General features: G+C 45.3%; 1 protein-coding gene across 2 annotated transcripts; it reads left to right on the top strand.

Annotated features, from left to right (window-relative positions):
- Positions 1-2,667: 2,667 nt before the first annotated feature.
- On the top strand, positions 2,668-19,171 carry LOC123111221 (uncharacterized). Of its 2 annotated transcripts, none has more exons than XR_006454284.1 (4): positions 2,668-2,970; positions 3,356-3,624; positions 13,685-15,759; positions 18,351-19,171. XR_006454284.1 is itself a non-coding variant. In XM_044531965.1 (4 exons), exons 1-4 carry the CDS (start codon positions 2,681-2,683, stop codon positions 18,915-18,917), a joined length of 1,200 nt encoding a protein of 399 aa, XP_044387900.1. In that variant the 5' UTR covers positions 2,668-2,680; the 3' UTR covers positions 18,918-19,171. The 2 variants fall into 2 exon arrangements, 1 of the variants encoding a protein (XP_044387900.1); XM_044531965.1 differs by lacking the exon at positions 13,685-15,759 and adding an exon at positions 8,569-8,642.
- Positions 19,172-20,711: the final 1,540 nt, after the last annotated feature.

Raw genomic sequence — 20,711 nt, 5'->3', positions numbered from 1 at the left:
GGTGCACCCTTGCAGGGAAGTTGATCTATTCAAATACTCGTGTCCATGGTAACAGGATGACTTGGAGTTGTATTCCGACCTCTTACAACTAAAATATGATACTTAATAAAACACACCCAGTCAAGTGACAGCTACAACCCGGTGCTCGCTCTCTCACATGGTGAGGAGGAGAGGATTGTCGGGTAGGATTATGCCATGCGATGACACTTGATGCTATACTTGCTACTCTCTTCTATTGCTTCAAGATGGAGGCTGCCAGAAGCGTAGTATTCGATAGGACTAGCTTCTCCCCCTTTATTCTGGCATTCTGTAGTTCAGCCCACAAATACTACCCCTTTATTGATACCGATGCATATGTAGTGTAGATCCGATGTCAGTCTTGCGAGTACTTTGGATGAGTACTCACGGTTGCTTTGCTTCCCCTTTTCCCCAAACCGGGTTGCTGCGATAAGATGTTGGAGCCCAGGAGCCAGGAGCCAGACGCCATCGTCGATGATGACTGCTACTTCCCTGAGGGTGACTACTACTACGTGAGGTCGCCGACGACCAGGAGTAGTTTAGGAGGATCCCAGGCAAGAGGCTTGTGCCTCTTCGATCTGTATCCATGTTTGTGCTAGCCATGTTATGGCACCTTGTTTAACTTATGTTTTTACTCAGATATTGTTGCTTCCCCTAACTCGTTTATGGTTGAGCATTTCTATTCGAGCCCTCGAGGCCCTTGGCTTGTAATATGAAGCTTGTATCCTTTTATTTGTGTTTAGAGTTGTGTTGTGATATCTTCCCGTGAGTCCTGATCTTGATCGTACACGTTTGCATGTATGATTAGTGTACGATTGAATCGGGGGCGTCACAAGGCAACCGCGTTGGGATGCGGCGCTGGCGCTGGGTGCTGCAACGCGGCGGCTCTCCGGCCGTGCCTCAGCGGGGCGTGGACGTGGTCCGTGTGCTGGGCGGCGTAGGGATGGTGGTGCACGCCGGTGGGGGTGGCTCGCTCATCCCGATCTGGATTGGGTTGGAGAGCTCCTCGGCGAGCGGCGCGGGTTGCGATCGGCTTGGGCCCGGCGGTGCAGCCTGCTTGCCGTGTCCGCTGGTGGACAGCAGGGCCTGGGTGGCCGATGGTGGCTTTTCCCCGCTGCTGGTTCTTCTCGGGCATGGTGGGTGGTGCGTGCTTGTGGCGGCAATGGCGTCGCAGATCCGGGTGCGATGCTTCTTTTACAGGCGGCGCAGGGTGGTGGCTCTCCTTCTCTTGGGTTCAAGCCGACGGTGCACGGGGTTGGGCAGGTGCTAGTGGTGCCGACCGCACGCGCAACGGGGAAGGCTTGGAGCTAGGGTTCGTGCTCAGGCAGGCCAGATCTGGTGCTTCGGGTAGGTGAGGTTGGTCTCGGGCCGGGATGTGCTCACGAATGGTGTCTTCCTCTCACGGGTGCGGTGGGAGTAGGTGGTGGTCGTGACATCGCTGCTCTTGCCGTCGGATCCGCGCCAAATACCATGGACATGGCATTGTGCATGCTTGCTTGGGCCGAGGCCAGAGGGTCGGGTCTAGGCTTGCTCGACAACGGCCGTTGGCAGTAATCGGTTCGTGCCCCCTAGCCCATCAGGGCTAGCCAGGGATGCATGTGTGGGCAGTTCCTACGGTGGAGGCGCTAACCCAGAATCGATGGCTGATGCGGGGCTAGGAGTGGATGGACTCGTCCTCTTTCCTACAGTGGTCAGTGTGACGCGAAGTGGTCGGATGGCGGTGTGTTGGACCTGGTATGCCGGGGCGGCGGCCTCAGATGGCGGGCTGCATGTTTGGCTCTCTGACGGGCACTATGGCGGCGGCGGTGGCTTCCCTCTTGGTCCTATGGGCGACGAGGGGGTAGCGTCAGGTGGCTCGGGCCCGTCCTTTGTTGTTAGTAGTGGCGACGCCCAAATCTGAATCTGGGAACCTGGGATCGTCGCGCTTGTCCTGGTGACCTCATGTGGCATGGTTGAGTTGCGGAAGGAAAGCTCCGTGCTTTTGGCGCCGACAGCGGTGACGCTCGCGAGCGCCAGTCTTTTCTTGAAGACGTCGTCGTGATTCTCCTCACGGTGTCAAGGTTCCGAGCGAAAGCTCATGTCCACCTTGGACTCGACAACCGACTTTTCGCGTCGTCTTCCCTCCCGAGGGCATTGTCATGGAGTTTAGGTGTGCTAGGGCGTAGCGTAGCGTTGTACCTAGTCTTCCCTGTGTTCTTCTCCGATAGCGTAGTTGTTCTGCATGATCTGATTATCTCCGGATATGCTTTGTAAGAGAATCACCTCTCCATCTTATATCGTTCAGCCGTGTACTCCGTTCAGTTGTTGCTTTATACTCCCGCCGTTCCTAAATATACCCTTCGTCCTAAAATAAATGTCTCAACTTTGTACGGAGGAAGTATAACTCTTTGTAAAGATTTCATGGCCTACATACAGAGCAAAATAAATGAATCTACAATTTAAAATGCATCTATATACATCTGAATTTGGTTTATAATGAAATCTCTAAGTCTTTGTAAAGATTTCATTATGGCCTACATAGGAGTACAGAGCAAAATAAATGAATCTACAATTTAAAATGCATCTATACACATCCGAATTTGGTTTACAGCGAAATCTCTAAGAAGATAGCGGAGCAAAGCCTGTTTATAGAAATACGAGCATCCGAGGTATAGCACCTCCCATGTACTGGCCGTACCCGTACCGGCTGTATCGAGCGGAAAGAAAGAACGGACGAGGTGGATGGCCTGATTGGTGGAAGCCTCGCGCATTCCGCGTCCCCAGTCCCGATTTCCGAACCCTAATTTTTTTCTGCCAACCTTTCACCATCCAAACGAGCGCCCAGTCGCTTCACCGCGCGGCCTCGTCCATCCCCAAATTGCTGCCCTCCTCTCTGCTTCTCCTCGATTGGGTCCTCCGAAACTTGAGCAACAAGATGCTCCACTCGTGGAGAAATCTGGACCATGTTCCCCGGTGCGTCTTTATCTTGTGGATATTTTTGGCGCTGGATTGAGACAAACGTTGAACTTTGTGCCTTTGAACTCTTATTCGTCCTTACAGTTATATTATTTTGAAGGATTTCCCCCTCAACATTTGTTTGAATGATTTTTGTTTCAATACATCTGTCCTCGTCCCACCATACGGCTGCCAACCAATATCAAAGCACTTAAGCAAGGGGAAAGATTGGAAAAAACTGCAACTACACTCTTATTTTTCTTTTTTGCTGAATGGATTGATATTTTGGAACGGAGGTTCCCAAGAATGGGGACATATATAGTGAAACGATTGGAGTAGTATGATTACAATTTCAATCAACGTATCTTATTTTAGCCGAATTCTAATAGCTCTTTGGTGGTAGATCTGCTTATCAATCCTGGATCATGGCCCAGAACATCATGGGAGTAAAAGACAAGAAGAAATGGGGTAAACCGAATTGGCTCTGCCACATCACCGAAGAGATAAGTAGAGAAGCAAAGAGGTGGGGAACCAAGGAGGTCCTTGTTAGACATCCCGCCGACAATGTAAGATCGACCTTCATCTTTAAGAACAGCAGCCATCGGGATGGTGCTATATACAAGAGAAGCTTTGCTCTTCGAAAATTATGTCGTGTTACTGACCGTGATGAGAGTAAGTGATGCAAATCTCTTTCCTATCACGTTCCAGTTGATTTATAGGATATTTCACAATATTTAGCTAATTGATTAAAAGCTTGAGGCTGAATGTGCATTATTTTTTAGCAGTATGCAATGTAGCGGATGCTTTAGTAGAGTGTTAGTATGTTAGTTAAAAGAGAGTAGAAGTCCCAAGTACTCCCTCGTCCCAAACTTGTGTCTCAAAGAGATGTATCTAGCACTAACTTGATGCTAGATACATCCATTTGAGGGACAATTTTTTTCGGACGGAGGGAGTATTTATTTCCGAAGTAGTTTTTTTAACTCCAACATCTCTTTATTGTAAGCTGGTTGACTTTAGTCCTGAGGCCTTAGATCATATACCCAAAGTTGGCCGTCAACCTTTATTTCAACATCTCTTTTTTGGTGCAACTAAAACAACCAGTGCATGTCAACATGGCTTGCCCATGTGCTGCCATTCTAGGCAAGTTCATTCATGTGTAAGACACTTAACTACATGTTGAAGGTCATTTTTTGTAGTATCTTTGACCTTGGCACTCCACTCGCTGGATCCATGCGGCTTACGATGGCCTATTCCTCTAGGATAGACATTAACTCTTGTATGATAGCAGGTAGTATTTTACCTTTTACCTTGCTCTCCTCTGCTTAAAAAGTAACATAATTAATTAAAACTTGACTTATCAAGTATCAACTAGATGAACAATAGGCAAATCCTTTATATCCCTCAGCCAAGAGTTAAGGTCTCAGCAAGATTATTAGTTATGCAGTCACACTTAATATTTGGGATAACTCCACACCTAAAAATTCAAGAGCAATTAAATGTTTGCAACAAGAGCATAAAAATGAATGGATCACTTGTGCAAGGGCTAGAAATGAACCTCATCCATAGTAAATTGTGGTGTTGTAGTGGGTATGCTGCTACCTTTGCTTGCTGCAAATATCTTGGCCATGTGGTTATCAAATTTATCTTTTTCATATGCCCTAGCTGCAGCCCACATGTGGCCATACTTTACCAAGGAATTCCCCAACCAAGCTTGTGGTAAGTTGCTTAATGCACTCCCTGTGCTTGCCATCAGGGAAAGCGGCCTTCACTACATTCTCCAGATCCATGTAAGCATTTGTGCACACATCTAGTACGCACAACCAATACAGAAGGATACAACAACCACAAAGCCTTTCGGTCTCAAACAAGTTGGGATAGCCTAGAGTTGAAACCCATAAGGTCTCGAAACCAAGTCATGGTTCTGTTATGTGAATAGCTAACTTCCATGCACCCCTATCCATGGCTTAGTTCAATCTGTCTTTACGGACTCTTCCCATGTCAAGTTTGGTCTATCCTGACCTCTCTTGACATTACTAGCGCGTTTTATCCTTTTGCTATGAACCGACATGCGCCGACGCTTCTGGAGGCCTGCGTTGTATATGCCCAAACCATCTCAAACAATGTTGGACAAGCTTCTCTTCAATCGTTGCTACCCCAACTCTATCACATATATCATCATTCTGGACCCGATCCTTTCTTGTGTGGCCACATATCCATCTCAACATGTGTATTCTGCTACAACTAACTGTTCGACATGGCGCCTTTTAGTTGGCCAACATTTTGCTCCATACAACATCGTAGGTTGAATCGCCATCCTATAGAACCCGCCTTTTAGCTTTTGTTGCACTCCCTTTTCACAGAGAATGCCAGAAGCTTGGTGCCACTTCATCCATCCAACTTTGATTTGATGGCTCACATCTTTATCAACATCACAGCCTTCTGCAGCATTGACCCTAAATATCGAAAGCTGTCCTTCTGAGGTACCACCTGCCCATCAAGGCTAACCTCCACATGCCTAGTATGGTACTAAAATCACACCTCATGTACTCAGTTTAGTTCTACTAAGCCTAAAACCTTTCAATTCCAAAACTTATCTCCACGATTCAACTTTCTGTTAGGCTCTGTTTGATTATTGTCGACCACATCCTCCTCAAAAGACCATACACCATGCGGTTTCTCCTTGTATATCCCTTGTGACCTCATCCATCACCAAAGCAAAAAAGATAAGGGCTCAAAGTTGACCCTTGGTGTGGTCCTATTTTAATCGTAAAGTCATTAGTGTTCGCCATCACTTGTTCGAACATTTGTCACAACATTATCGTATGTCCTTGATTGTTGGGACTTTGTGTTTCTCCAAGGCCCGCCACATGACATTCCACGGTATCTTATCGTAGGGGTTCTCCAAGTCAATGAACACCATATGAAGGCCCTTCTTTCGCTCCCTTTATCTCTCCATAAGTTGTCATACCAAGAAAATGGCTTCCATGGTCCACCTCCCAGGCATGAAACCAATTTTTGGTCATGCTTGTCATTCTTCTTAAGCGGTGCTCAATGACTCTCCCATAGCTTCATTGTATGGCTCATCAGCTTAATTCCACAGTAATTAGTACAACCTTGAACACCCTCCTTGTTCTTTAAGACTGGTACTAATATACTCCGCTTTCATTCTTCGGGCATCTTGTTTAACCAAAAAATGAGATTGAAAAGCTTATTTAGCCATATTATCGCTGTGTCTCCAAGGCCTGTCCAAACTTCAATGGGGATACAATCAGGGCTCATCACCTTGCCTGCTTTCATCCTTTTTAAACTTCCCCGACCTTCGACTCCTAGATTCATCGCACAGAACATCTGTTGGTATTGTCAAAGGGAATTTGTCTAGTTCAATGGTAGAGCTCTCATTTGACTTGGTTGAAATCCCTCGTCTTCCTCTCTTGGATCTTGGCCATATATAAGTCCCTTTTGCCTTCCTTCGTGTTTAAATGCTGGTAGAAGTCCTCATAAGCCTGACCCCACCCCTTGCTTCACCCATAACTCGCGTTGTTGTCTACACTCCTATCCAGGTGTAGGTGTCTGAACCAGACTTTCTTCTCCAGCGGCATACGCTGAGGAGGCTTGACTCAAGCTTGATTGATTAGGGATGGTAATTTCTTCGTGAAGTGAGTGAAAGCGCAAGGTTAGCATTGGTACATGGATGGTAGCGCAACCCACTTCAGCTGAAGTACGTATTGTGGTGTTTGGATTGGGAGTTGTTTCATAACTGCAAACTACGTTATGCTGTGAGGCCACAACGGGTGCAAAACAGTTGTTTGTTTGGGCTTTAGCTTTTTTCATCCAAAGCTGCTCTCAGACGCCCAAACAAACAGAGTCTAAGTGAGACCAGTTTTCTTCCAACTTCTACTACAGTTCTACAACACTCGTTTTAGGGTTCTTCCTCAACATAGGCATTGCTCTCTCCGTCTCTCGGCAATCCAGCTTTGAGATGCCATACTAGATGTTCTCCCGCTGCTAGTAAGACATATGTGATGCTAGTAAAACATATGTGATCAGGCCCTACACCAGTCACTTGCAAATAAAAGTATAAGTAAAGAATGAGCCAATTAGTACCAAGTAAATGATAATGATAAAGAGCAGTACAAAGATTAGCATTTCACAACAAGATCTGTACCATGATAACTCCATGCTGCACTTTCTCAGCCTTAATGTGTCACATACATCCTTTGGCTTTACAAATGCCGTGAAACCTACCCGGTTCAGATCTTAGAGACCCCATGTCAAATTCCCCTGATTTCATATTGTTTGATTACTAGTCTAAATGCATCCATTGAAGGGAAAGTGCTACCTTCCTCCATATTTGGGCTACCCATATCACAATCAATGCTCCATGGGTACATGATCATCATCTGGAGTAGCCACACCTTCATTATCATTATCTTCATAATATTGTCTACAGCATCAATATTAGTGGCCATGAATACTCGTGGGATTAGCACTTGCATGGTTCAAAAATGGTATATGAGCAAGCGTGTGGTAGCATTAAGGTACTGAGCTAGGAGTTCGATTATGTACCGCATTAAGGTGCTGAGCTAGGAGTTCGATTATGTTGGACCAACAACGATATGCAGTGACGGTGGTGAAGACGTATTAATAGGTGATGGATTGATCAGCCGCTGGTTGCACTGCGCAAGATTTCTTTCTAGGGTCACGTGAGCTTTTCTAGTTGGGCAGATCCCCCGAGTGATCGAATTGGTCATTAAGTGAATGCAACTCCCTTGTTCTACATAGGGGTACGAGTGTCAATTTCTATTCTGCTTTGCCCCTAATGGGTATTGTACCAATTGACAACCAACTTTGGATATATGATCCACAGGGTAGTCCACTTATACAAATAGCCAGTTTTGCCATGTAATAATAAGCGTTAGTATTATGAGCATCTTGATTTTCAACAAATGTTGTTAGAGTTGGTGCCAGTTCATAACGTTATCTTTACTTTCAAATAGTATATTGCATTGTGTCCTAGCAATAATTGTTTTATTTTTTGAATCAGATAAATGAATAAGTCTCGTATGCACTTATGTATATTCTTATCAAAATGAAAATAGGCGATGAGAAAATTGTTTTTGTCAATAACGAACATCTTATGAAGTTCTTTGAAGATCAACAAGTTTAACATACTGTTTCGTTAAACGTTTTGCCATACACGAATTGAAGTCTTGTTAACCACTACTCTTATAGTCTGCTTCAGTATTTCCATCATGTAGGGTTGCGTCACTCTTCTCACTTGTTCAATTAGCATTTCTTTTGTTGTTATTCTATAATAGTAACATTGGAGGCATTTCATTAGATAATTGTTTTTGAACTCAGATATGTGCGTGAAAAGCATGATTATACTTTTTAGAGTACATCTTTATTTAATATTATATATATATATATATATATATATATATATATATGAAGCACAACTTGAGCCAATGATGTTATCGGAGCCAACGGATTGCTTTCCTGACCGAGAAAGATGCTGCGTGCATTATAAAAGCCCGATGATGCAAATTTTGTCATTAAAATTGGCTAGTGTCTCTATCAACACTAGCTCAGTAGAACTGTATGGATATATCGCAGTGCGGGATTATGTGGACTCATTGCTTAATTATATTGTCAAACGTAGCAGGGATGACCCCATTATTGCGCAACAGGTGCACATCATTACCTCAATACCTCATGCAGTTTACTTTTAGCAATTCGCTTATTTTACAATGTAATCTCAATTTCATCACATTCATAGAGAAGATGAATTGAAATATAACATTATTATGGCATACTACAACTAATTAATCTCCTTTTCAGTAGTAGAATTTGGGACCGAATGTTGTATCTCTACCAATATCAAAAGACTCAAAGGGGCAGTTCCAACTAATCTTGACCATCGAACCAGGCCAATCCAATGAGCTAGACTGTTTCAATGGCGAGCGCCCAACATGTTCAGTGTGTAATTAATATCATACAAATATAGCACTAAACACATAATTAACGCGCAAAAATATCCTATCTAATATACTGCCTAATATTAACGTGCATTTACTAGTACTATAATATAATCCACTTTATCTCTGATTTTGTGTAGATTGGTATACACAATGAAGATACTCTTGATTGCATTTTTAGTTTTGTTTGAATTTTTTTTCTTTCATAATAACATAAGCTTAGGTTATTCAACATTTAAATATGTAGTGTATACATGAACATTTGCGTATTTTAGTTATATTTTGGTTATGGCTAAATATTTGCTTCTATATGATTAAAATTCAATCCAAAGTTGTTATAATGGCATTTTGCACCGAAAATGCATCTCGGGGAACCTGGGTGCGCGCGCACCCAAACTGAAAAACTTTTTTGACAAAATACATGGTCTAGCATAACTCACATTTAAAGTTTAGGGATAAAATGATTTGTATCGTATTCCGAGCAAAATACAACAAAATCAATACTATATAAACACTACTATTCACGGTTTCTGTAGCTGCACTTTACTTTTTCACTCAGATTACAACATAACTCATTTGTGACCGATACTTTAAATGTGATTATTATGCTAGACCGTTTCTCGCAAAAAAAATTCACATTTTTTGATTTTTTACTATTTTTTTGCTTAACCGATGCGCGTAGACCCATCCCAAAAATCCACACTGCATTTTGCAACAAGAATTTAGCAGTCACTAGTCATTGCTTAATTATATTGTTTTAGATGCCTACACCCAGATAGGAGTGCAGACAACATAGAGAACTACAATATGGCAAAGAACACCGCAAAGCGAGATGTGAGTGAAGCTAGGGGTCGGCCTACTACCAACACTTAGACACGAAGGAAGGCGAAAGGGACATCTATAAGATGGCTAAGATCTGAGAGAAGAAGACGAGCGATGTCAACCAAGTCAAATGCATCAAGGACGGAGCAGATAAGCTCCTGTTGAAGGGCAAGGAGATTAAGCATAGATGGCAGGAGTACCTCAACAAGTTGTTCAATGTAGAGAGTGGGAGCTCTATCATTGAGTTGGACGACTCCTTTCATGATACCAACATGCGTTTTGTGCGACGAATCTAGGAGTTTGAGGTCATTGAGGCTTTAGAAGGGATGAAAGGAGGCAAGGGCGATGGGCTCTGATTGTATCCCCATTGAGGTGTGGAAAGGCCATTGCCTTCTCTTTATGCTCTTCCTCAGCTGTACTCTGCTGCGGTTGGCAACCCTCGCAAGCTAGCAAATCTGATGTTAATCTTGCAAAAGGACGAGCAACAAAGAATCGACACTTCTGAGATGGCTCCGCTTCGCTCCGCTCCGCTCCGCTCCGCCCCTAGCCTAGCCCCCTCCCGCCTCTAGCCCCACCGCCGCCGACCCCCGTCGGTAGCCCTCCTCCCACGCCGACCATGGCCTCCCCCAGTGGCAGCTCCGGCGACCTTGACCTCGGCTCCGCCGGCTCGCGCCGCTGGCTGGATTCTAATGGCGAGTCCTTCGTGAGATCCTACAGTGAGGTTGCCCGGATGCCTCCTCCTGCCCCGGGCTAGGCCCTCATCGCCTCCCTCCTCCTGGCGGCGCCCGGCCCCGCCATGCCGCCCCGGCCGCCACCCGCCTCGGGCCCCGTAGCGAGGTCCACCGCGTCCATGGAGGTTCGGAGGTTGACGCGGATGGCTTCCAGGCCCCCCGCCGCAGGAACAGGCGCCGGGGCGCGCGCCGTGACGCCATCCCGCCGGCCCAGCGGCACCACCGCCGCAACCCCTCTCCGGAGGAGGCCGCTGGCCTCTGCTTCCGCTGCCTGGACCCTGGCCACTCGGTGCGCGAGTGCACCAATGACATCCGCCGCCGCCGTTGCCTCTACCTTGGACACGGCTTGCGTGACTGCTGGAAGTTCCGCAGTGGCGTGCTGCGCACCCCCCCTCCCGCCGCATTGCGACCCTCAAGGACGGCGACGCCAACACATCTTTCTTCCACCGGCAATGCACGTACCGGCGACAGAAGAATCGGATCCACAACTTCATTGTGGACGGCGCTTTGATCTTTGCCCCCTGCAACATGGCGGCCGCGGCATACGCACACTTCGACGCCCTGCTCGGCTGCGAGACGCTCCGTGAGTGCAGCCTCGACCTCTCCGAGCTGATCCCGCCCACCAACCTCGATGACCTCGACGCCCCTTTCAAAGCCGAGGAAATTTGGCAGGCGGTGAAACTACTCGTACGTAAAGCTCCCGGCCCGGACGACTTCACTGCCGAGTTCTTACGCGCGTGCTGGCCCATCGTCCGGCAAGATTTCGTTGACGTCTTCCAACGAGATGCGTTGTCTGGGCTTTTGCTCCCTCAACCAGGCGCTGCTCACCTTGCTCCCGAAGCGCGCAGACGCTTGCGGCCTAGGCGACTTTAGGCCTATAAGCCCAGTCCACCTTGTCACCGAAATCTTCGCCAAGGTCTTATCGTTACGCCTCGCGCCAAAGCTCCACAGCCTCGTCAGCACGTGCCAGAACAAATTCATCCCCAACCGCAGCCTGCACGACAACTTCATCCTCGTGCGCCAATCCGCGCGCCTTCTACACTAGCTCGGCGCCTCTCGTGTCCTCCTGAAGCTGGACTTGGCTCGTGCTTTCGACACCATTAGCTGGCCGTTCCTCTTCGAGGTCCTTCGCCTGTACGGCTTCGGCTCTCGCTTCCTGGACTGCCTGGCCATCTTGCTCTCCTTGGCCAGCATGAAGGTGATCAACGGAAACCCCGGCCCCACCATCTGGCACAGGTGTGGCCTCCGCCAGGGCGACCCCGTGTCGCCACAGCTCTTCATCCTCACCGTTGACACGTTGGGCCGCCTCCTCCGCCGTGCGACGGAACTGGGCGTCCTGCAGTGGCTGCACCCTTGCGCCCGTTCCCCTCGGTCTCACTCTACGCTGACAACGTAATCCTCTTCTACCACCCCACCATTGGCGACATCACCGCCTCAAGAGCATCCTACTGCTCTTCGGCCGAGCTTCAGGCCTCCAGGTCAACTTCTCAAAAAGCTCCGCCACCCTGATACGGTTCTCTGCCATGTGGCACCTGTTGCCAACCTGCTGGGCTGCCCCCTCGCCGATTTCCCGATCACCTATTTGGGCACCCCCCTGACTCTACACCACCCCACGGCCGCACAGTTGCAGCCCGTCATCGACAAAACGGCGGCATGCTACTCACCTGGAAGGCGCATCTCATGAACAAAGCCAGCCGCCTAGCGTTTGTAAAGGCCATCCTGAGCAACAAAGGACTATGATCAGAATTGATCCTAGTCAACTAATCCATCGTTGCCATGGGGAGTAATTGTTCCCCGCCACTACACATTAATAGCCTATCCAATTTACCCAGCACAGGATCCTCCTGATTGTTTGTCCAAGTAAAAGTGCCTCCTGACATCTCAGTTGCCAGGATCTTCTTGGCGCGTGAGGCAATCGCAAGGAGAGGCGCGAGCGCAAGCAGATGCCGAGAAGGCCGGTGCGAGCTCGTAGTGTCGCCAGGGAGACAAGCCCAACCCAATAAGCTGAGCTCGCGACTGAAGGAGCAGTGCACTGTAAAATAGATGGATCGGTACCCGTGAGCGACAACAAGGTGTAAACCTTTCTTCCTCCTCAAGACCATCAGGTCTGAACCTCTCCACATCTCAGCGTGACGCTGAGGAAGCTTGTATCTATCTTTACCATCAAGGCGAAGTTCGCGTCCGTGGACACCACTTTGGCGGCGCTGACCAAGCTCCTCTCCTCGGTGAATACTTGGGCACCAACAGTGGGCAGGAACTTGGCGGTGATCCAGTCCACTCTGGACAAAGTGAGTGCACATGTCACGGTTCTGGAGGCGGAGCGGCACCCTACTGTCCACGAACAATCGCCTAGGCCTGAAGGGCGCCATGAAGCAACACCATGCCAGGGTTTTGCTACAGTTGTCTCCACGGCTCCTGTGCATACCCTGGGGGGTAAACGTGCCTTCCCACAAACTCCAGTAGCCTTTGAATTGGTGAACATTCTGGTAGCATCCCTGAGCATGTTCACGAGTTTGTTCCTCGGCATAATTCATTTAACTCACACATGCCTAAGTCCAATTTTCCCAAGTTTGACGGGGACAATCCTAGTTGGTGGAAAACAGTTACTGAAAAATATTCACATGTACAATGTTCCTAGGGAGTCTTTGGCTAGTTTTGCCACTCTCCATTTCCGTGGCAATGCAGTTCTTTGGCTACACTTATGAGGCTATGCATGAGGTTGAATCATGGAAGCATTTGTGGTAGCTGTTCATACAGAATTTGGGAGAGATAGATACCACTGCTACTTAAAAGCTTTAGAGCGTGTTGAGCAAACTGACTCTGTAAATGCTTATCACCACAGATTTGAGGAGTTGATGCACACAGTATTGGTTCATAACAAATATTATGATGAAGCTTTTTTTATAACTAAATTCGCAAAAGGGTCGAAGGGGAGCCTTGGCGCAGCGGTAAAGCTGTTGCCTTGTGACCATGAGGTCACGGGTTCGAGTCCTGGAAACAGTCTCTTGCAGAAATGTAGGGAAAGGCACAATAGACCCAAAGTGGTCGGACCCTTCCCCGGGCCCTGCACAAGCGGGAGCTACGTGCACCGGGCTGCCCTTTTTAAAATTTGCAAAAGGGTTGAGGCATGAGGTTCAGTCCGCTATACGACTGCACAAACCAAGAACTCCTGACTTGGCTCTTTCTCTTGCTCAAACGCAGGACTTGTTGGGTGAAGCTAGGCATTATTCAAGTGGCAGATACAAAACAGAGTACAAACCAAAGGGTGTTTTGGGAAGTGCTCCAAATACAGAGAAAGTGCAGCTTGATGATAAAAGCAAATTTGATCAAAAGATTGCAGCACTCAAAGCCATGCACAGAGAAAAAGGGCTATGTTTCAAATGCGGTGATACTCCCTCCGTACCAAAATAAGTGTCTCAACTTTGTACTAGCTTTAATACAAAGTTGTACAAAGGTTAAGACACTTATTTTGGGACGGAGGGAGTATAAAATATCATCGTGGCTAGAAATGCCTGCACTCAGTTCAACTGGAACTGATTGAAGATTTGCTGCATCTGCTGGAAGGAGCTCACCCAGCTACTCTTGGTGAAGAAAATGCTTCGCAACATGAATCATCTTCTGAAAGTGAAGAGGAAGGGTTGATCATATTTCTCCATGAGCTGTAGCAGGCACTGCTCATCGTAAAACGATCTGATTGCAAGGAGTTTTATGTGGGCAGCAGGTGCTGATTTTGGTTGACTTAGGGAGCTCTAATAACTTCTTCAGCAGTCACACTGTACAAAGGCTTCAGTTACCCAGGCACGAGGCACCACCTGCAATTGTGGCCATTGCAAATGGGGGAGATTGCAAAGCAAAGCTGTGGTGCCAAAGCTGTATGGACATGCCAGGGTCACACCTTCACAACAGAATTACGTGTGCTCGATCTCGGATCTTATGATATTATACTCAGCATGAATTGGTTATCTGGAATTGGTGCCATGTGGGTGAATTGGTTAAGAAAACCATGCGGTTTGGATACAATGGTGTATGCATCACTCTTAAAGGTCTCAAAGACAATGTGAGCAAGTGTTATGAAATGTCTGCGGTGCAACTTTCCGAAGGTGATTCAGAAAGGAGAATTGGCACATCTCATTCAGTTATGCATGGTGTTTGACGAAACTAAACCAACTGAAACACTGTCTCATACGGTAGTAGCCTCGGTCGGATTTCAGTCACCAGTTGCTGTTGGAAACAGACGCGTGTGATGCTGGGATAGGCTCGGTGCTAATGGAAAGAGGCCATCCAATGGCGTTTCTCAGCAAGGCGCTTGGGGCGAGGAATAAGCTCTATAGACATACAACGAGGAATCATCTTGCTATCTTACTGGCAATTGACAAATGACGCTCATATTTATAGGCTGGGGAGTACACATATCATCGTAGTCTGATACATTTGGTGGATCACAAAGCAAATACTCCTATGTAACAAAAGGGTTTTATCGCTTACTAGGATTCCAGTACAAGATCATGTATAAAAAATGGCTGGACAATACCGCATCAGATGCTTTGTCATGCTGAGAACATTCAGAGGAACTAAATGCTCTATCTTCTGTCCAGCCACGCTGGTTGGGGATCATAGGAGAAGGTTATCAGCTCCAATGCCCAAGCCCAACAATTGCTGGCCGAATTAGCCCTAGCCAGCCCTACTGTGCAAGGGTTTTCTCTTCAACAAGGCATCATCAAGCTGAATGGAAGACTTTGGCTAGGAAGTCACAAAGAAGCGCATGAAGCCGTGTTACTGGCACTCCATAACAGTGCCTGGAAACGTTTCTGAGGTGCTTTGTTGCTGGAAATCCGAAGAGATGGTCGCAATGGCTGCCACAAGCTGAATTTTGCTACACCATATCATTTCATTCTGCAGTGGGCACTCTCAATTTGAAGTGCTCTATGGGCATAAGCCGTGGTATTTTGGTATTCAACAACCAGTTCTGTCAGCTGTCCTGAATTTGCAAAGTTATTCGTCAACACTTACACGGGCCCAACAGCGGATGCAGCGACAGGCTGATAAAAAGTGTACAGAACAGCAATTCACTTTAGGTGACTATGTTTTCCTACTACGACTGTATGTTCAACAATCCGTGACGCAACGGACATCTCACAAGCTATCGTTCAAGTTCTTCGAACCATATCAAGTGATGCAGAAAATGGGTGCTGTGGCTTACAAATTGCAACCGTCTCCATCCAGCCACATCCATCCAGTGATCCATGTGTCACAACTTAAGAAGGCACTGTGTCTAAGTGAGTAAGCGCAAACTGACCTCCCCCCTCTATCACCTGACGCCATTGCGGAGTTGCAGCCGTTGATTGTGCTGGATGAGCGACATATTCGGCGCATCAAGAAACTGTCGGCACAAGTCAAGATTTCCTGGCGGAAACTACCAACGCCATATACTACCTGGGAGGCTGTTGATTGTGCTGGATGGGTGTAACAAGAAACTGTCAGACACAAGTCAAGGTCTCCTGACAGAAACTACCAACGTTATATACTACCTGGGAGGAGCTCGATTCCATCCATCGTCTTCACCCGGTGGCACTAGCATGGGGGCACGTCGCGTCCCAAGGAGGGAGGATTGTCACGACCTTGCTGGCACGTGAGGCAATTCGCAAGGAAAGGCGGGAGCGCAAGCAGGCCGAGATGAGGCTGGCATGAGCTTGTAGGGCCGCCAGAGAGAAGCCCAACCCAACAAGCCGAGCTCACGACTGAAGGAGCAGTACACTGTAAAATTGATAGATCAGTACCCGTGAGAGGCAACAAAGTGTAACAACGAAGGCTGATTTTTCCCTCTCTCTGAACCTTCTTCCTCAAGACCATCAGGTCTGAACCTCTCGACATCTCAACGTGACTGGGGAAGCTTGTATCCATCTTTACCATCAAACAGAGGATATCTACTGGAGTGTTACATCAATCTCCTAAGTTCATAAGCATTGATGGAGTTAAAAGTAGAAGTATGACTGTTACTGTGGAAAACACCATTGTTTTCCTAGCAGACCTAATCTAGCTGAAATCACCACCAACAAGATCAATTAGAAAATCTCTCTTGTTCTCCTCTTGAGCAGCTTCATAGACAATGATCACGGCCCAATGTTATCTGCAGCTTCACATCAAAAAACTGAATTTTGATGTGAAATCTCCCTTTAGAAGTACCAGTAATGGTAAATCTATAGTTAAATCTACAGGATTCCAACAGAGGGAATCTAGTGCCAAGAAAATTGAGCAGTATGATCAATCTTCCCGAAGAAACTTGCAGAATAATTTTTCTTCATTGTTTCCTGTAGCCCCATAGAATCCACTTCATTATTGCTTAATAATTCCTGCAAGTAATTAGCCAAACCCTTCTTACCACACCCTCTACAATTCCATATCAGACCTATCATTTATACTTACTATTTTTTTTCTCCTGGGTCTAGTTCCTGGAAGATCACCATGCATAATTGCATAGAATGGGATTCAGCAACTTCCCCCCCATCAGTTTTCTTATTTCTCACCATACATCTGGTTTGCACAGTACCTTGATTCAAATGTACTCCCTCCGTTCCTAAATATAAGTCCTTGTAGGGATTTAATATGGACTACATACGGATGAATATAGACGTATTTTAGAGTGTAGATTCACTCATTTCGCTCCGTATATAGTCTATATTAGAATCTCTAAAAAGACTTATATTTAGGAACGGAGGGAGTATGTGATTATTCTTCCTTCTGCTCTGTAATTTTTCCATTTTCTTCTGCTTTTTCAAAGTGTTTCTAGAGATCTAGAGACTACCACGGTAAAATCACCAACAATATCATCCATTTTATTTTCCCAGTCCAGGAATTTTACTGGACTATTTTTCTCCACCTCATCATTACAACTCTTATGATGCAAGTTATTGACCTAGCTATTTCTAGATCTCTCATAGTATCAAATGTTTCCAGAGGAAGTAAATCACGGTCAATCCCTATTTCTAAAGCTTTAACAGATATCATCATCAGATAAAACAGAAAAGGAATTTTTAGTGGAGATAGTATTACCTTCCAAATTCTGTTCAGCCACCCTCCTAGCAGCTCTCTGTCTTCAACCCTCTCATAGTCTCACGACCCACTCCCATTTGAGCAATTCTGGCACTCTTTCTTGTTGCTTGAGCAACTCCCCTTTGAGCTTCAGTACCATTGCGTGGAGCAGCATCATCTCCAGTAATATCATCAGTGGATTGGACAAGCACATCCTGTGAACCAACAATAAGTAAAGAGATTCCTGGGAGCCACCTCCTCCCTCCTTAATCTTTCCACATTAGTACCATCAAGCACAATTGCTTGTTCACACTCTTCCTCTGCATCATTTTTGTCGGAATTACTATTAGTAGAATGATCACTAGATTCATGATCAGACAGACCTCCCTCCTGTTCTTCTGGTTCCTCCATTGGGCCCAGGTGGTCCTGATATTCTTTCTTCCACATCTCTGTTTTGTCACTCCTGGACTTAACCGATTCTTTCATAAAGAATTAACCAACTTCCCTTTATAATAATAAAGAACAAAGATCTGCGGCGTTGGTGATGGTGGTTCCACTTTGAGGATTTTTATATGTGCATACATGTGCCTTCGAGGATGTTAGAGAAAGATGGGGTTATCCTTGCATATATTGGGCAAGTTTATGGTTAATTATCTTTGCGCGATTTCTCAAGTGTTAAGTTTCATGTTCAGCCAGATTTATGTTTGTAGGGAAGACTTTAAGTTATTCTATGCTGCCATGTATTTGAGATCCTTTTACAATTGGCTAGAAAGACAAGTATACGCTTTAGGTAATTCTTACTTTTACTAGGAGCTACTAAATAATAATGGTTTTGCAGGGTTCTCTCATTGAGATGACTGGCCCTAAGCGAGGCATCGCAATGAATTCCCCTGTTCTAGTTGAATTTGACATGAGGATCAAGACAGGAGATAAAGAAGAAGATGATCTAACATTGATCGACGGCGCAACAGATTATTGTAACCTAACCATACCTTCTGTGTCATTCACAAATCGCATTAATGGCGATTGTGGTGCGGTTGACATCACTTTAGCACGCATTTACAATGCAGTGGAAGCCACAATAGATGTCCTCATATTGAAAGTGCAGAATGGATTCAATTTATCGCTCAGTTCGTTTGTGCTTGTCGGCGGATCAGATCAGGAAATTCCGCTCTTTCGTGGCACTACTGCTGAGTCATGTGGCTTAAGAAGATACGTGATTGCTGTAAAGATGGATACTTGGATGCAGTTGAAGTTCAAGGTAAGTCAGAACGGCTCTAAAAATGATCATCTTGAACGCAGTTGCTACTTCAAAGCAAACATTCATGGATGTGCCTGTCAACAAATAGTGCTTCAGCATGCCGCCCTCTCTGTGAAGGTGACTTGGTCGACCGTGCCAGCATAAAGTCATCGTGTTTCAAATTCGAATTTAAGTTGCAGTATTTGATCTTGGACTTGGTCTGTGTAATTTTCGTTTTTTGAGAAACAGATATATTTTACTCTGCATTGGATGGATGTTTTAGTTAATTTTTGTGTGCTAGAAGTCAGTATTGTACGCACCTTCACTAGTTCAGTGAAAAGCAGGCAATGTGTTGTACATGTTCCCTAAGCATGGCTTATCTTTACTTGGAAGATAGTATCAGGTTTTGATTTTGCAGTTATGTGATTTGTGCGCACTTTTTTTTACAAGGTTCAGGAAGTTCTGCTGAAACAAAATCTAGATAGAAAGCATCTGGACACCTTGTATGAATTTGATTCAAATTAGCATAGCTAATATTTAGTCATGTCTTGTCAACCAGGGTGAGATAGCTAATATTTAGTCATGTCTTGTCAACCAGGTGAGATGGGCTACCCCTGTAACCTGGAAACAATCTGGGCACCACGGATGATGACTGCATGACTGCCATGTCATTCAAAACAATTGTCACACCTAACGACTGGGCCACTGCCATGAGCCCATGATCACTTCTATTATGCGTTTGCAGATGTAAGATGTTTTGGATATTTTAATTAGATTATGACAGACTGAAATAAGTGAACAAACACACTAAAATGTGTCTATATACATCTGATTCAGAAAAAAGTTGGTACATCTTACACTTGTGAACAAAGGTAGTAACATGATAACTGGAGTATTAGAGTGACGGCAAAAATGTATTTTTATATTACATCAGCATGCTAAGTATCTGCTGTGAAAAAAATATGTTCTTTTAGAGGGAAAAAAAATGTGAAGATTTATTTTACTCTTCACGGTCGTACATACGGGGCTGACATGGCGCCTCCATTGGCCTTTGCACTTTGCTTCCTCGGCAATCTCCACTCACTCGTCTCAATCTCACAAACTTGTGACGATGTGTCCGATACAGTGAGGAGGGAAACTTTTGAGGCAGCCAAGAAGCGAACCGGAGGTGGATGAAGCTTGGGTTAGCAGAGAAAAAATATTAGACGTGATGACTGCTGATGTAAATATCATCAGAACATAACAACCATTAGAGAGTATAATAAAGTGATGTAAACGGTCTATGAAGATTTAAATAATATGTTCTTGTTGAGTTAGAAGAGAGAGAAGAGAGAAGATAAGAAAAGCGAGCTAAAGATTAACAGCTAGCTGCAGGTGCAGCTGCAACACGTGCTCATAAAAACTTTGTGAGAGTGTAAGATGAGTAATATGTTAATAAAGCAGTACTTCATTATATCTATTTACTATACTCGTTGTAACACCCCGATAGTTATGCTATAGTAACCTCACCCTAATAATGTCATGTCACCATGCTTGCTAAGCTTCATTGTCCCTCGGTAAAAACCAAATTCAAATTCAAATTGCAAGTCAAATTAATATTTCTTCAAATAGTAAAACTAAAATATTTGCATTATTCAAAAAATTCCCTTGATCATTTGTCATGTTGAAACCAGCATCATTTGACTCATCAATTAATCCCTAGGAAATTATAAAGTGGTCCAACTACAACTAAAATAACTATTTCAAAATAAACAAATATTTATCATTTCAAAGTGACTTGAAACTTTGAGTGCATTTCCAAAATATGGCCTAGTATTTATGTGACAAATTTCATATGTAACAAAAATCATTGGGAGTGGCTAGAACTCATCTAGATGAGATATAATTTGGTCTCATCTATGTGATGGCATCCTCCCAATTGTTGCAGCCCGTTTGAGTCCCCCAACAAACTTGTTTACT

The sequence above is a fragment of the Triticum aestivum genome, chromosome 5B (assembly GCF_018294505.1).
Source record: "Triticum aestivum cultivar Chinese Spring chromosome 5B, IWGSC CS RefSeq v2.1, whole genome shotgun sequence".
Lineage (NCBI taxonomy): Eukaryota > Viridiplantae > Streptophyta > Magnoliopsida > Poales > Poaceae > Triticum > Triticum aestivum.
This window is presented reverse-complemented; position numbering and strand designations above follow the sequence as displayed.